The sequence below is a fragment of the Panthera leo genome, chromosome A3 (genome assembly GCF_018350215.1).
Source record: "Panthera leo isolate Ple1 chromosome A3, P.leo_Ple1_pat1.1, whole genome shotgun sequence".
NCBI classification, from domain to species: Eukaryota; Metazoa; Chordata; class Mammalia; order Carnivora; family Felidae; genus Panthera; species Panthera leo.
In genome coordinates this window covers 39,183,837-39,201,585 of record NC_056681.1, presented here as the reverse complement: position 1 = coordinate 39,201,585, position 17,749 = coordinate 39,183,837, and the positions used below count along the sequence as shown (strand labels likewise).

The window sequence follows — 17,749 nt, the reverse complement described above, 5'->3', positions numbered from 1 at the left end:
GAGTCATTGTTTCTTAGATGGAATGTTATGTTTAGTAATGGATCATTATTCTCCCTCCTTATCTGGGATTGTATCTTCCTGGCAGACATTAAGGGCAAATGTGAAGAGCTCTTCTGATGCATTATTCAGAAAATCAGAAACTAAAGTTGGTTTATATTAAATACAATTGAAATTAAATAAGAAGGATGCAGTGTCTGTGTAGGCAAGATTTTCTGCAAGGGAAAGAACTTCCCATTTTTATCTCCTTGTATCATTTTAATGCTGAAAGCACCTGGTTTTTAGTCAGACTAAAAGATATCCATCTCCTAGCTTAATTGTTAATTCCTTTAACTCTCAATGATCCTTCATGTCATTTTTAATATAACTATAATTTGGCATACAAATATTTTTCTCTTTGCTTTTTAAGATGACTTAAATGGTATTTGTTTATTTATTTGAATTTAAATATTAAATTTAAATGTTAAAGTTCTAGATGTGGTGAAACATAGAAGAGAGTGAGGAATACAGGATAGGGCAAGAGAAGGAGTTGGGCAAAGATAGGGTTTCAGGAGAAGTTTAGGGCTTTACAAGTGAATAACACTAGAGGATTTCCCCCTCCCTGTAGGCAAGGGGTTACGCTGTTACCCCTACATCAGTCAGTCAATGGCTACAGGCCACCAGCACTCTGCAGGGGCTAACTATCCATGTTGAAGACCTTATCCTTTTTGCTAGACTTCCACAATTCCAGTAATCTTTGTTTCTGTTTCTCCTCAGTCATTTACCAGCCACATATAGACCTGTTTCATCAATATAATTTCAAACTCCAAAATAATTCTGTCTGATCAGAGCCAACTTCCTGCCACTTCTGCTCTTTCTCTTCCCATATCAAACCTGCCTTCACCTTCACAATGACCTCTGTTCCCTCTCCCCACTCCCTTCTCAGCCCTCTGTCCACTCCCCTCAATATCACTTACTCCCATCACCAGTCTGGACCACATGACCAAACATGACTCTCAAACCATCATTCTTCATTTAAGATACACTGCCCCCCCATCATTGTTTCATTGGTTCATTTGCATAGACTGTTTCCTCCAAATGGAATGCCAGTTTCATCTTCTTGGCCCAACAAACTCCTACCCTCCTTTCAAGAACTATCTGAAGTGTCTTTTCATCTGTGAAGATTTTTTTTTATTTCCCTTAGCAAGAGTCCAGTGCCCGAGCGGGCATTTGCTGTTTGGTCGCTTCTGATCATCCATTTTACTTTTCTCACCCTCTCAATTTCTTTTTAAGGAATTAAGTCTTCCCCAGTGGATATATTCTTACAGGAATGTAATGAGAACCTTTGTCTTCCCTGAATAGACCCATTATATTTGCCATGGAGTCTGGAGCAAAGAGGGGAAGATCCTAAAAGGACTGGATTTCAATCCAGTCCTACAGCAACATCTGTCTCTGCTTCTAGAAAGCTCTGATTCCTGAGACCTACCCCAGTGAGTTTATGAGTTTCAGTGGCCTCCCAATAAGTTGCTTTTGCTTAAGTCAATAATATTAGGTTTCTGTTGCTTACAAAGGAGGCTCCTATGCTCTCATAGTGCCCTATTACAGAGTGCTTACCACATGGCATTGTAGTTTTTGGCAAACATGTCTATCTCCACTGCCAGGCTCAAACAGTGTCTCCATCATCTTTGGAAACACAATATCTAGCATTGTGTCTAACACATGATAAATATTCATTCATACCAATTAAATGGACAAGTAAATGTATGAATGACAGAGATTAAGTTGTTTCCAGCTCTTTCCTTTTCCATTAATATCTGCAGCAAGCAAGTGAGCTCTTTTTGTTCCAAAGCTTTGCTTTGGAATTCATTATCAACAAGAGGATTTTTCTTGAATGCCACAAAAACAGGTTATAGGGATTAAAGAATAGACTTGATTAGAGAATTTTATAGATGAAGGGTCAGCAAGAGAACGCATAGAATTCCAGTTCTCCCATCATCTTACAGAGAGGTGAGCTGGGTCCTGGGATTGCTGGACACATGGAATGCTGGACACATTGCTGGGATTGCTGGACCTACTACACTGCCTACCTAGAATATAATCATGATAAAATGACCTTATCAGAGGTGGACTACTTGGGCACCCAGCTGCCTGGGCAAGTCAGATGTCCAGCACCTGGAGACCTTGGGAGCCAATGAGAAATTATATGCCCTCCTATTTTTAGAAGGTAGCCACTGATCTGATAGGAAGCTGAGTTGGGTGCATCCCTTCCAGTAGGAAGAAAGAGCAGCTTGTTTTCCATGTAATCCAGAGTTGGCATCTGTATTAGTTTGCTAGGGAGGTCATGTTAAAATACAACAGGCAAGGTGGCTTAAACAACAAAAATTTATTTTTCACAGTTCTGGAGGCTGGAAGTTTGTGATCAAAGTGCCAACAGAGTTGGTTTCATTCTAAGGCATCTCTCCTTGGCTTCTCAGTGTATCCTCACATGGTCTTAGTGCCTGCATCTCCCTGATGTCTCTTTCTCTTCCTATAGTTACACCAGTCATATTGGATTAAGATCCCACCCTAATGGCCTCATTCTAACTTAATCACCTCTTTAAACACCTTATCTCCAAATAAAGTTACATTCTGAGATACACTCAACATATGAATTTAGGGGGACACAATTCAGCCCATAACAGTATTCAAGTTAGGTATGAAATGATAATTAACTGCAGATGTAATAACATGTCAAGAACTTTCTATAAATTATGTCTCTGGCAAACACTGAAATACAAATTCATCTAGTTGAAGTACTTCCCATACTTGCTGCTCTCTGGCACACCTACTCTGCCCTCTTTTACTCCTGATGCTCATTCCTACCACCACTCAGGTTAGCTTCGAGCCCTTATCAGGAAAGAACAACAGGCATCCACTATTTGGCTGTTGAGAAGACTCCAGATTTGGGGCACCTGGGTGGTTCAGTCGATTGGGCAGATTTTTGGCTCTTGATTTTGGCTCAGGTCATGATCTCACAGTTCATGAGATCAAGCCCCACAGTGGGCTCTGTGCTGACAGCAGGGAGCCTTCTTGGGATTCTCTCTCCCTCTCCCACCACCTCTCCTCCCCTCTTTCTGTCTCAAAATAAATAAATAAACTTCAAAAATTATCTTAAAAGAAGAAGAAGAAGATTCTGGATTCAGGAAGGTTCTTTACGTCAAGTTCAGAATAATATCCTCGAGTCATTTCCTGACTATGCTTTCCCCAGATTTGGAAATTGTTAAACCATAAAAAGGAAATTAAAGTGTTGTCAAGAGAATTTTATTTGATAATTGAGCCCTCTTATTGTAAAGAAAACTGTTATTTCAGTACATTTGGGAAGTCAAAAATAGAATTACAAATAGAAGTAAAAGCCATGGGTGGAAATCTGTAGTGGTGTATCATTTCTCATATGTATGTGCATGCAGAGTCAGCCTTTCAAAATGGATTTTTGCTCTTTGAAAGCATGATAATAGGAGAAATTGCTATTCAAATCAAAGATTGGTAGGTTTTTTCCCCCATTATTTTTCCTCTTTAGTCATGATTATAGATAACATACAACTCAAAGCAGAAATTAGATACTAAAAGTGTCTGGTGTTACTGAATTGATTGGATACCTTGAAGCATTCGAAATAATTGCAAATTAACTTTTAAGTTAAAACAATTTTTGTAATTTAAAAAAGAAATTGAAGAACTCTGATGGTTTGTCAGGGAGAAGAAAAACAGGAACCACTTAAAGATTTTTGTAGTCTTGTTAATGAGGCATCAAACCTCAAAATGCCTCTCTTTTTAAATGGTTTCAGGCATGGTTCACCTAATCAGAGGTTTCACTGAGTGTCATAATGGACTTCAAGAGGCACTGTGATGTGGAAGGGAGTGTGAGTGTGAGTGTGTGTGTGTGTGTGTGTGTGTGTGTTGCACATGTGCACATGCACTGTGTGGGTGTAGTTGGAGCTGTAAAGCTGACTCTCCCTCCAAATAGCTTTCTGCATCTGTAAACTGATGACAATGGTTTGAAAATTGTGAAGTGTTATATAAGTGTTTTGAGAAATATATATAAGTGTTATATAAGTGTTTTGAGAAAGGTAAAATTCCATTTCTTTATTTAAATCCTATAAAATTAATTCTGAGCCCTCTTCCCAACACAGCAAGTTGTTATTGGTACTCTCTCTGTGTGCTTTCCCCAAAGTCTCAGAAAGGTTGTTGGGGAGGAGGAGGGAGCCTTGGGCAGAGCAAAATTTTCAGGGAGATTTTCTCCTCCAATCCTAGATGCACATTGGATATCTAGGCGATGTCCATTTGTCGGTCCTCATATTCTCTTGGAATCTTATAGCTCTAAGGTTTATGGGCCATGTTCAGACAAGGGAGTCTGCAAGATGAGACCTTGGTGCTCAGATCATTTCTTTAGAGTACACCAAGCAGCCCCTTCCCTGAAGACCTTCTGTCCTGCTTTGTACTTGTGGAACCTTGCATCGCTTTCCCAGACTGGGGAGCGTCTTTCTCCTTCCTACCATCAGAAGCATCTTTCTATCTCCTCCACCCTCCAGACGCTTTAACAAAAGACAGGAAGAGGATACTTTTGTAGACAGCTTTTATCTTCTGAACAAAACCAAGGTGATCTTGAAATGCAGAGGTTAAAAAATAAGGAGAGTGTAAAGGAGGAAAGGAGGTTTTTTCGGTTGGTTTTTTAATTAAATTGACATAAGTCAAATTAATAGAAAAACAAATCTAATTTTATATGGGTGAGTAAGGCTTATAAACCATCCTGAGGAAGTAAGGGACTAGGGCTTCAAAGGGAAGGAAGACAATTCACAGGAAGATGGGAAGAGCAAATGTTTGATAAACAAATGATTTTCATGCCATGTAGAGACAATAGGACAGAGAGGAATTTGAACAAACATGACCTACCAACTTCCCCTATCTTACCACACCTAGCCCATACTCTGCATAGTTATCTCTGGTGATAGCTATCTTCCTGGACCAGGCCCTCTATCTAAATTCTTATGGGCAGTTAAGGGGGAGGTAAAAAGCTCTTCTTGAGTCTTTCCAGCCTTGAATGTCTTCAGCTCAAAATAATCCACATGCCGAAATGGCACATATTAGGGAGGTTCATCTGAACCCCCTCATAAGAAAAACCCAAACTAATATGGCAGCACATTATTTTAAAAATATAAAACATGGGGCACCTGGGTGGCTCAGCTGGTTAAGTGTCTAACTCTTGATTTCAGCTCAGGTCATGTTCTCATGGTTTGTGAGACTGAGCCCCATGTCAGGCTCTGTGCTGACAGCATGTAGCCTGCTTGAGATTCTCTCTCTCTCTCCCTCTCTCTCTCTCTCAAAATAAATTTTAAAAAATAAAATATAAAACATAAAAATGATGTTATTTTTCCTTGTTTGCCCATATATAGTAAGAAAGCAAGCAAAGAAAAATTTCACAGATGAAGGAGACCAGCTGTTTAAGATGGGCATCAAGATTCTCCAGCAGTCTAAAAGCCAAAAACAAAAAGCAGAGTAAGTCTTTATCCAGTTATTTAAGCCAACTTAAATTCCTGGCTGAGAAAAAAGAACAATTCAAAATCTCGTTTGTTGTTAAAAGCTTATTGGGATAACAAATAAGTTCATTTGCCCATAAGCTTTTGTTTTGAAAAGGATCAATTGATGTTTAAAGAATCCTACAAATTACCAGCCTAAACAAACAGAATTGTATATGAAATTGTGGTCCCTACATTTTAAGTGAAATGCAGAGTTAAGGCACTGATCTGAGTATTCAGGCAAGAATATTCTGTTTTGACTTTTATTTATTAGGTATTTCAAATAAAATAAAATCTGTTATTTGAATTAGAGTGGTTGTTTTAGAATGCTTTATTCTGCCTAACTCAGCATTTGTAGAGCACTTTGTGGTTTTCAAGGCACTTTCATGTATGTGATTCCATTATATCCCAGAACAGCCTTATGAGTTAAGAAGAGCTTCATGTTCCCCCTGTAAACAGCTGAGAATAGAGATTCAAAGATGTGAGTGAGATGATCACAAGTACACAGCTGGGACATAACCAAGCTGTGGCCACATGGTCTCACTCCATGTTCATCATTTCTCTTTTTCCTTGTCTACTTTGTCTGACGGGGAGGAAGAAATATCTTGTCCCCAGAGTAGAGGGACGCAACATGAGGTCACCCCTCAAGTCTCTAATTAAAACCTTGGGATCGAATCCTAGCTGTGCCATTTACTGGCTGTGTTATCCTGGACAAGTTACTTAACCTCCCTGTGCTCTGGATAGTGCAGTCAGGCTCTTAGGAGGATGCCCAACACATAGTAAGCAGAAGATAAAGATTTGTTATTTTTATCTCTAGTCCTCTAAATGGTAAGAGGAAGAAGGTGTGGGAGAGAAGAAAACAAGTGTGTCCCGAAGCAATAATAATAAAAAGAATGGGCTCTGTACCTCCAACTAGGAGACATCTTCTATTTTCACACAAATTGGGCATTCCAGCTCCGGGGAAAGCAGCCCAGTGCTGTGGTAGCTGACCCTAGACAGGGCAGCAACAGAGCCCCTGAGTTCTTTCTTAAAATTCAAAGCTTCCCAAAAGAGCATAAGAGTATAGAGGGTAAAGGGGCACTTGACTATAAACAACTTCCATTTATTAAACTCCTTCTTTGTGCTAGTTATTGTTCTGGGTATTTATGTATAGAATATCATTCATTGCTCACAATGATATTAAGAGTCATAAATTATTATCCCCAAATTATACAGGAGTAAATGGAAGGTCAAAAATATTCTGTAATTCTTCCAAAGCAGCAAGAAAGGAGGTAAAGGAGTTGGACCTCTCTCTAGGGAAAGTTAGAAGCTCCTTATAAGAGCAAAGGAAACCATCCCCTACAAAACCTGGGTGTCATGCTGAGCATGTCTGGGCGCTATCATGATGAGTATGGGGTTAAATCAGACCCCCCAAAAATACAATCTGGCCTGCTATGGAAGTCTGCTCATTCATGTGCTCACTGAATGAAGGAGTAAGAATAAAGAATTCTCAACCCAGCCCACCTAGATGAGAGAACAATGGAATTCTGGAAAGGGGCTGGTCCCTCAGATTTCAGGTTAATAGCAGATGAACCCAAGATGAAGGCCCGCTGGGTATACCCTGTTAAGTTCAAGATTCAGTCTAAAGGGACAAAATCACTCTTAGAAGCTCCCAAGTAACTATCCACTTAACCTTGATGGGTGCCTTCCTCTTTGGCTTAAAGAATGGGAGGAAACCCCAGCTCTGAAAGCAGACCATCCAGCAGTGCAGGAACTTACATGCCTACCTAGGTGTCATTCAATCTCAGTCTATTCTTGCCTAGCCTATCCTTGCTAAAGAGTTCCAGAAGAGCAGCTTTTTTCTTTCTTTCTTTCTTTCTTTCTTTCTATCTCTTTTTAAGATTTTCTTTTTAAGTAATCTCTACACCCAGCATGGGGTTCGAACTCACAACCCCAAGATCAAGAGTCACATGCTTCACCAACTGAGCTAGCCAAGCACGCCAAGAGCAGCTTATCTTTGCAGTCGCATAGATACATGAGAAGGTGCATAAAGCTGAGTCCCCTGACCCTTCCCAGTTGGTAGATAGAAAACTGAAACCAAATCTGTTCACAGCAAGAGACTTCAGGAATTTGTGGGCAAACTGAGTGAAATTCCTTCAGTTATCAGGACGGTCAAGCCAGTTACATCTAATATAGTCATCTCTAAGATTCTGGTCAGAGGACAGAAAAAACACCCTACTGACCACAGAGGAATCATTTCTCTCCCATTCATTCCTCTATCCTATGCCCTCCTTGTTCACCACTTCTTGTATAAGATAAAGGTGCTACCAGTCCTTTTGGCTCATTGACACCCACATCTTGACCCCATTCATTCACTAATTCATTCAGCTACAAATGGTCAGTAGTGCTAGAAGTAAAGATGTTAAGCGAGCATATGTCAGGGAGACACAAACCTGTCTGCAGGAGTCAAGAAGCCTTGGAGACAGCCGGAGTTAGCTGTCATTAAGAATTACTCTCCATTAGCAAAGAAGATTTGTAAGTAAGCTGCTGCCCTACGCCAGGTTTCTAATGTATCCTAGAGATGCATTTAGTCTCCTTCTTCCCCAGCACCTACCTTAGCATCCAATACCAGATTCTTTAGAAATTTTCCAGATACCTAACTAAACTTTCTTTTGGGGATCTGCTAATGCTGCCCAGTTTCTCCTACATTTTCCATCTTGGGGATTACAGTCCAGATCTTAATCCTACCTAATGTACCAACAACTTTCCTCAGCCCTGGGTCCTGCTTCTAGTATTCCTTATGTCACCTTGGACTTTCCTGAGAGGGGACCAGAGACACCTAGAGGAATTGATTTTGCAACCTTTTACTGCCCCCTGGGATCAGCAAAGGCTCCTGCAGCCCATCTCAAGTTTCTCTGCCCTGTTCCATGTTGGTGCCCTTCTAATCCCAGCAGGCTATGTGGTTGCAGCCGCAAACCATGTGACAGAAGGGCTTCAGGGAATCTGTGTCCTGATGTCATGCCTGCCCCTGGATGCCAGACATCTGTACTCACTGGCCTTTGAGACCTTCTGTCTTATTTGCCTTCTGGTCCCCAGAATCTCAGCTTGCTCTGACTATGGTTAATCTCTGGCTTCTTTTGTTTCACTGGAGTCTATTCACTGTGTTGGCATCCAGAACCCTAATGCCTATGTAGCTATCATTCAGTCCAAGCCCATTCTACCCTGCTCCAGCCACCAAGAACAGATTCGTTTAGCATCGGCATGGACAGGCGGTACATAAAGCTGAGTCTCCTGATCCTTCTGAGTTTGTAGTAATGGTAGATTCGTGTATTTGTTCCTATATTGGAATCAAGGTCACCAGTAGAAGTTGCTTTCTTGTCTTACCGGTACCAAAGAGGAAATTATAAAAGTAAAAATAAAACCCAAAAGTACTCTCTGTCTCTGACACAAGTTTTGACCTTGAAAGGCTCTCCATCACTACTTGTTATACACATCAGGTCCAGGTGATTTCTGACTGGGACTCAGAAAATACAGTATAAGGCAATCCTATGGCATCTATCACTAAGCTTTCACACCATTTACCCACAAATTACAGGAGAACAATTGCCATGCTATGAAACTTTAGAATTTATGCAATTGTCATTGTCACTGTTGTCATCATCATCATCATAGTTAAAGTTTTTTTAGTGCTTACTATGTACCAGGCACTAATGCCAAGCACTTCATTTGGAGTATCTCACTGAATCTTCTCAGCAACCCTATGAAGCTAGTACTATTATTATCCCTACTCCATAGATGAGAGAAGCACAGAGAAATTAAATAACTTGCCTGAAGCTCCCACACTAACAAGTGGTAGACACAGATTTTGAACCAGGCAGTCAGAGTTTAGAGTCCTAATAACCATTGCGTTTTATTTGGTTATTGTTTTTCCACATGGTGCTGAAGAATATGTTCTGTTTTAGAAAATTATTTCAGAATATAAAGGGACTTTTGTTTTCATGATAGTAGCTCTCTACATGTGACATTCCAGTTTTGATTATTTTTTGATTGGTTTTGATTATATTCTTACATATTTCAGAGTTCAGTTTGTAAAATAAATACTCCTATAATGTGGGTGGCCATGGGAAAGTTCACTTTTAGGACAAGGGCCTCAATATTTCACTTCACTTGGTGAATAAGCTTGAAGCAAATTTCTCCTTTTTAGCAGCTTCACTGTTTGTCAGATATATTTGAAATTGTCATCTTAGATAATGGCTGGAAAAAAACCTACTGGTCTATAGATGTGATGGACTTCAGCTAAATTTTATTGTTAGCAGCAATGACAACTTGGTCCTACTTGTTAGAAGTAGTCTGAAGGAGGGAGCAGAAAATTTCATTTTTGATAATCAAACCTCTACCTTCATATTTTTTAAACAGAGCCTATGTATTCTTTGCCAAAGCAGCTAACATGGGAAACTTGAAAGCTATGGAGAAAATGGCCGATGCTTTGCTATTTGGAAATTTTGGTATGCAAAACATAACAGCAGCTATCCAATTATATGAGTCCTTGGCTAAAGAAGGATCATATAAAGCTCAAAACGTGAGTTTTGAACAAAAAGTAAACCTTACATAGTAGATAAATGACATGTGAAAGGAGTTGGGCAATAGTATTCCCACTCTACCACATGAACACAGACCTAGGGAAGTTACTGTAATGCACTGAAAGAATAGTATTGGCATAGGGACATAGCAAGAGCCCTGGGCAAATTCTTCCAGTTACATAGGTAAATGTCAGGAATGGAACAGAACTGCTCTCTAATTCAGCCTCCCATCTTAGGTCCATGGGTGTGTTTTGAAATAATTTGAGAACTCTGAACCCCTAATATAGTTACATTTAAATTTCCTTTTCTATTTTACTAATGCATTTCATTTCATTCAAAGAATAACATAATTTCATAAAGTATCTGGAAAATAGATAGATAGATAGATAGATAGATAGATAGAAAGATAGATAGATAAAGCAAGCCCTTCGCAAGCCAACCATTCTGACTCAACTACTGATAGGACTGCTTTATATTTTTGCTTGGCTTCTTCCTCATGCACCTCTCTTTTTACATCATCTTAATCACAACACAAATGCATATATAATTTTGTTTCTGGCTACTTTCACTTAATGCTACACCAAAAGCTTGTTTTCATCTTGTTAGTCTTTCTAATAAAAATATTTATTTCTGATTACAAAAGAAATTCATTCTCATTACAAAAAAAAAAGTCTGAGAATTCAGACAGTATAAAGAAGAAAGCAAAAGCTATCTAAAAAGCTTTCCTCCCAGAGATCATTTTTGGTATCATCCAGTAAATTACAGAAGCTAGACTTTGGAGTCAGAAAGACGTAAATTTGAATTCACTCTGCCACTTGCTTATTAGATCCCTCCTTAACAAAATCCTTTCCCCTTCTACACTCTCTAGTTGTGTTTCCCTGGTAATCTAATAGGAGTGAAATGTTAAGTTGTTTTTAAGTAGCATTGCTTATGATTGCAATGACTTCTGATTGGCAAACTCCCTTTGTACTGGGGCAAACAAACTGTAAATTAATTGTAAATACCTGATGGTGGTAGTGATTCTCATGAGAACCCTGGACACTGTACCTATGAAATCGTTACTTGAGGAATGAAGATCCTGAACCCACTCAGTATGGATCTCACCTCCTGGAGTCTGAGTCATCATCTGAAGGACCAAAGACAATGGCTGCTGGAAGACTGTGTGAACTGCAGCAAGAACTCCCACAGAAGGGAAGGCCTGATGCTGCCCTGCTGGGCGACCATCATTCCTGTGCTGTATCCACCTGAATAGACTGATGGCAAATGTAGCCTATGAGTCTCTATGTTTGTTTTGTTGAACCAGAACCTGGGCCAGAAGACCCCTGATGGGTGGGACAACATCCCTAATTTTCACCTCTGGAGTTAGGATATGATAGAATGCTAGATACTATGTCCATCTGGTTCACAGCTCTATCTCTAATAAGTCTGCACAGTGCCTGGGACAAGACATATATGTTCAATGTTGAACTAATTAATGATGAATGAGTTAATGGAATTATTAATTGAGGATTAATTAATTAATTGAGGATTAAAGTAGTGTATGAGGCGCTTAATTCCATACCTGGAACTTTGTAATCATTCATAATAAAGAAAGGATATAAATATTATCATTACTCCTACTATTATTATTATTCTAGAATTTTCCCATAATGATATAGAATTTTCTTACAAAAATGAGATACTTTAATTGCTATTTCTTAATCTCCTCTTTACTCACTAAATAATATGCCATAAACATCTTGCCATATAAATATATATAGATCAACATCACCATTTTAAATATCTGTATAATTTTAATTAATTTAAGTTGTTGAATACTATCTTTACCCCAATTAAATATAAAATATTATATTTACAAAATATTAAACAGATTTATAAATGTTATAATAAAATATGAGAGTTTTAAATTTTAATTACCCATATTTGGTTAATCAAAAATATAAAGTTCCAAGACAGACTAAATGTTACCATCATGTCCAGCACTAAAAATGATATCTCCTAGGGGCACCTGGTTGGCTCAGTAGGTTAAGTGCCCAACTCTTGATTTCAGCTCAGGTCATGATCTCAGGATTGTGAGATAGAGCCCCACAATGGGCTTTGCACTGATAGGGTGAAGCCTGCTTGGGGTTCTCTCTCACCCTCCCCCATACACACATACATACATGCTCTCCCTCTCTCTCTCAAAATAAATAAATATTTAAAACTGATATTTCCAAATTCCTTTTCAAACTAGTGAACAGGTACTTTATTTTTCAGTGGGAGTATTAATTAGTTAATTAAGCCACTAGTTGTTTTGTGGACACCTACTCTGTAGCAAACATAATCCTAGTTGATGGGTAGAAAAAGACTAATAGTTCACAGTCCTTATGGGTCAATTTGAAATGTAAACATATAATTGAAGCACAATTTATTTTTTAATTTTTTTATTTAAATTCAAGTTAGTTAACATATAGTACAGTCTTGGTTTCAGAAGTAGAACTCAGTGATTCATCTCTTACATATGACACCCAGTGCTCATCCCTGAAAGTGCCCTCCATGTATTATGCTAAGCAGAATAAGTCAGTCAGAGAAAGACATATATCATATGATTTTACTCATCTGTGGAATTTGAGAAACTTAACAGATGACCATAGTGGAAGGGAAGGAAAAATAAGATACAAACAGAGAGTGAGGAATACCGTAAGAGACTCAAATACAGAGAACAAACTGAAGGTTGATAGGGGTGGGGAGTTTGTAGGGTAGAGAAAATGGGTGATGGGCATTGAGGAGGGCACTTGCTGGGATGAGCGCTGGGTGTCGTATGTGATGAATCACGGGAATCTACTCGTTAAGTAGACTACACTGTATGTTAACAAAGTTGAAAAATTAATTAACTAATTAATTATTTTTTTAAAGTGCCCTCCGTAATACCCGTCACCAATTTAACCCATCCCCCCACCCACCACCCCTCCAGCAACCTTCAGTTTGTTCTCTGTATTTAAGAGTCTTTTATGGTTTACCTCCCTTTGTGTTTTATGTTATTTTTCCTTCTTTTCCCCCCATGTTCACCTGTTTTGTTTCTTAAATTGCACATATGAGTGAAATTATATGATACCTGACTTTCTCTGACTTCTCTGATTATTTCTCTTAGCATAATTCACTCTAGTTCCATCCACGTTGTTGCAAATGGCAAGATTTCATTCTTTTTCATCACCAAGTAGTAGTCCATTGTGTATATATACCACATGTTCTTTAATCCATTCATCAATCTATGGATATTTGGGCTCTTTCCATACTTGGGCTATTGTCAATAGCACTTCTATAAACATTGGGGTGCATGTGCCCCTTTGAATCAGCATTTTTGTATCCTTTGGATAAATACCTAGTAGTGCAATTGCTGGGTTATAGAGTAGTTCTGTTTTTAATTTTTTTGAGGAACCTCCATAATGTTTTCCAGAGTAGCTGCAGCAGTTTGCATTCCCACCAGCAGTGCAAAAGTGTTCCCCTTTCTCCAATCCTTGCCAACATTGCTTATTTCCCGAGTTGTTAATTTTAGCCATTCTGACAGGTGTGAGGTATCTCATTATGGTTTTGATTTGTATTTCCCTGATGATGAGTGATGTTGAGCATCTTTTCATGTGTCAGTTAGCCATCTGGATGTCTTCTTTGGAAAGGTGTCTGTTCATGTCTTCTGCCCATTTCTTCACTGGATTATTTGTTTTTTGGGTGTTGAGTTTGGTAAGTTCTTTATAGATTTTCGATGCTAAGCCTTTATCTGATATGCAAATATCTTCTCCCATTATGTTGGTTGACTTTTAGTTTTGTCGATTGTTTCCTTTGCAGTGCAGAAAGTTTTTATCTTGATGAGGTCCTAATAGTTCATTTTTGCTTTTATTTCCCTTGCCTCTGGAGACATGTCTAGTAAGAAGTTGCTGTAGCCGAGATCAAAGAGGTTACTTGCAGCACAACTTAGATAGACTACAGTATAAAATGCTTTAGGCACAGAAAAGAGTCTAACTGGTTCTGCCAGAACAGGTAAGGAAGGCTTGTAGGAAGAAGTGACATTTCTACCCAGTCTAGAATATTGGATATAGGCAACATAAAAGACTTAGTTGTCTCTATTTAAATAAAGTTTTTGATACAAAGTCAAACTGCTACTCACAGAAAATAAATTCCAAATTAACATAAATCATACATAAAACACATGGATATCAGAGCTGTATTCAGAATATCACTCCCCATACTCTAAGTAATGTGGTTCCAGCCACAGATCATCCTCTAATCCCTGTTAATTGACCCTGAAATGCTTGCCATTGGTTTGAAGGAGAATCAGGTAGGAGAATGTCATTGGCTGAGTGCTAATCCGATGCCAGGAAGAACAGGTCTAAATGCATGTCTGTTGGCCATGTCATCTTTGTAGAGAAAAGCAAGCATTGTTGGGACAGTGTTCTCAAAAATGTGCAGTTGCAGACTTCAGCGTGGTATGGTATGGTAACAGGGGTTCTGGAGTCAGAAAGTTTGACAGTTTGTGAATGCAGCTTCTACAACCTAATGAGCTTCCATCCTGTTCATTCTTTCAGTGTCACTTCTCTAAACCTTAGATGTCCCAAACCTGAAAAGGGAACTGATAAGAAGGCCACACTACTTTATAAGGTTACTGCAAGAACCAAACAACATGTACACGATCCCTTAGCAGATGTTAAAGAACACTAATGAATAATGTCGTGTAACACTTTTAGTCCTAACAGCTTTGTCTTTGGAGTCAGTCTGTCCTGGCTTTACATCTCAGCTCCAATACTGGCTCTTGTGACCAGCACTCTCTGAGTCTCAATTTCCTCCTCTGTAAAATGGGGATAATATCTGTCTGATATATGTGTGTGTTTGGTCTGAGGAGGATAAGAAGATAGAATATGAGTGCAGACAAACATCACCTGAAAGGCTGAGATTGACCTGATACGCAAATTTCAACCAAACTGTTTCATTGAAATGCTACAATACTAGATGGCAAAAAGTCTCTGTCCCAAGCACTTCCCATGCTCTCCCTGACATCCTGGACACTCTTATTCCTTACTCAGACTCCCCCTCCCCTCCTGACCTCCCCATGATCTAGTGGCCAAATTGTTAACAACTGGATGAACAGGGAGCTTACAAGACCCTGGTCTAGTACTACAGCTGGATTGCTGGATTCTATTCTGTAATTTTGTTGTCATCCCTGTCATCGCTATAAGAAAACCTGTTTCCAGCAGCAAGTCTGCTTAAAGTCGATTTATGTCCTTTTACAAAGAACAACTAAAGAGATTCTGTGCTACAACTAGTTCAATGACTGCAACTAGGATGGCCACAGGCCACATTGACTACAGCTTTCTAATAGAGAGTTAATAGGCTAACAGGCTGGGTGTCCACCTTTCTTCTCAGGCTGTTTGTGCCACCCAGGTACAGGAATCCTGCCTGCACTCTTAGCAAATATTTCTGGGAACTGTGAGGACAATTTAGCAACAGCAATGTGGGTAAAGAAGCTGGAAACATATACTAAGAATGGCAATGAAAGAGAATGAGAGGGATAGAGATAGATAATGAAGAGTATGAAGACACCTATCTCTGGGGAACAAATGAAGAACAAACAGAAATAATGAAGTGTAATAAATGAAGAGCCTAGGGTGCCAGAAATCTAGCAAAGACCTGGATTAACAAAGAAAAAATGAAAAAGAGATGAATCCATATTATAAAGTGGTAGTAAGGGGTCAGGAGAAAATATAATTTCAGGCTATGTATAAAGGGAAGCTGGATAAAGGAAAAAAGGCATAATGATTTCTTTCACGTATTCTGAAGGGCTTATCCCACAAAATTCCAAATTGAAGGAAATTCTGATAAGAACAACAAAAGCATTTATCAGTATTAACAGAGTCTTTTATATTAATTTTCAAAGAAACTATACCTTCCAAATAATAAGAACTGTTAATTAACAGAGTAGTCTTCATGAAAATGGTGGAAATTGAGGAAATAGCAAACAAAACTAAGTCAAACACTAGAGGATGTCCTTTAAGATACTGTACTATACCAGCTGAGAGTAGGTAAATTGTATCACTTTTATTTCTGATTCTCATTCAGGAAGCAAAAATTCAGAATTAGAAAGATTCACTCTTAATATCAATGAATAGCTTCAATAGGAAATTTGTCAATTTGCCAACAAGAAGGTAGGGTTAAACCTCATTCCTTTAAAAATCACAAAATAGGGGCACCTGGGTGGCTCAGTCAGTTAAGCAACTGACTCTTGGTTTCAGCTCAGGTAATGGGTTTGAGCTCCGTTTCAGGCTCTGTGCCAGCAACGTGGAGCCTGCTTGAGATTCTCTCCCTCTCCCTCTCTTTCTGCCCCTCCTCCATTTGTGCTCTCTCTCTCAAAGTAAATAAAAACTTAAAATAAAATAAAAAAGAATAACAAAATAGATCATCCACGTTGTATCACCTTAAAACTTAATTTAATTGTGATGATCTCTAAATGGTGGTATTATTTGTAATCATTTTCTTTTTAAAAATATTTTACTGGGTTTTATTTATCTAGGTTTTTAAATTCATGGGTATGTATTATTTTGATATCAGAAGAATTACTTAACACAGATGCATGTACTTCCTTAGTTATGTAGTTCAAAAAATCTTACTATGAATGAGAAAATCCATTCTATTATGTAAAAATAACTTTAATTGATATATTAAGGAGGATATAAGTGACTGTGTGCTTTTCTATGCTTTGTAATTCTAGAATAATTCTATCCCAATGGCAAAGATTTCACATATTTTCATTTATTTTTGGATGTGAATTATAGAGGTGTTTTGTAGAGGGACTGTACTTATTAGCACTGTTCTTCTACTGAAAAAAATCATTTTTAGTGTCAACCTAATAATCACTTTGATAATTTTAGGATTACCTGTGTAGAACATTTCATCTTGACATTAATGCTCTTTTTGTATTAAGGGTACAGATAGGATCTGAGTTGTTCATTAGCGTTGATTCAAACTTTCGTTTGGTATGCAATTTGAGCTAAAAGTAATGATCTTGGATGCTTTCAAGACTTGTGCAGTAATTAAAGAAAAAATGCTTAATCTTTTCTCTTTTAATAATAATCTCCTATATAAAAAGTAAAAGGATTATGTAAAATCAAATTGTTATTATGGAACCTGAGTAATTTGCTTTGAATATAATAAAATATTCTCTATTCTTAACTCATTCCACTCAAATCCCAGCTATTATAACAGTTTCTTACAAACCAAAGCACAATTGTTGAGTTCAGAATCAAGTCTTAACAAAACTCTTTTGCAGAGTTTGACCTTTAAAAGCCACTGGAAGGGTCATTGATGTCATCACTATTATATAGCTTCCTTTTTGACTTACAGCATTTTTGTTTCTGGATTAAGCTTGAACCATCCTATAATTCATCTCATTTCATCTCAAATATATCTCAGAAGACAGACCAAATCCTAAAACTGTTTATTGTAAAGTTGTTAGGTGACAATGCCCAAGTATAAAGGAATAAGACAGCACTGGCTATAATTAGCATATTCACTACATGAAAACCCAGAACATCTTTTGTCTTCTTTTACTTCTGGAAGGAAGGAAGGAAGGAAGGAAGGAAGGAAGGAAGGAAGGAAGGAAGGAAGGAAGGAAGGAACTTGGACACGGGTCCAGAGGTC

The 17,749-nt window shown here is 38.3% G+C and overlaps 1 protein-coding gene across 5 annotated transcripts in view; it reads left to right on the top strand.

Annotated features, from left to right (window-relative positions):
* The window catches only part of SEL1L2 (SEL1L2 adaptor subunit of ERAD E3 ligase), a 123,257-nt gene that overhangs the window by 55,750 nt on the left and 49,758 nt on the right, over positions 1-17,749 (top strand). For all 5 annotated transcript variants that reach the window (XM_042931643.1, XM_042931642.1, XM_042931641.1 and 2 more), the window contains exons 4-5: positions 5,403-5,505; positions 9,921-10,083. In XM_042931643.1, coding sequence (XP_042787577.1) covers positions 5,456-5,505; positions 9,921-10,083 — 213 coding nt within the window. In that variant the 5' untranslated portion in view covers positions 5,403-5,455. The remainder of the gene's footprint in view (positions 1-5,402; positions 5,506-9,920; positions 10,084-17,749) is intronic.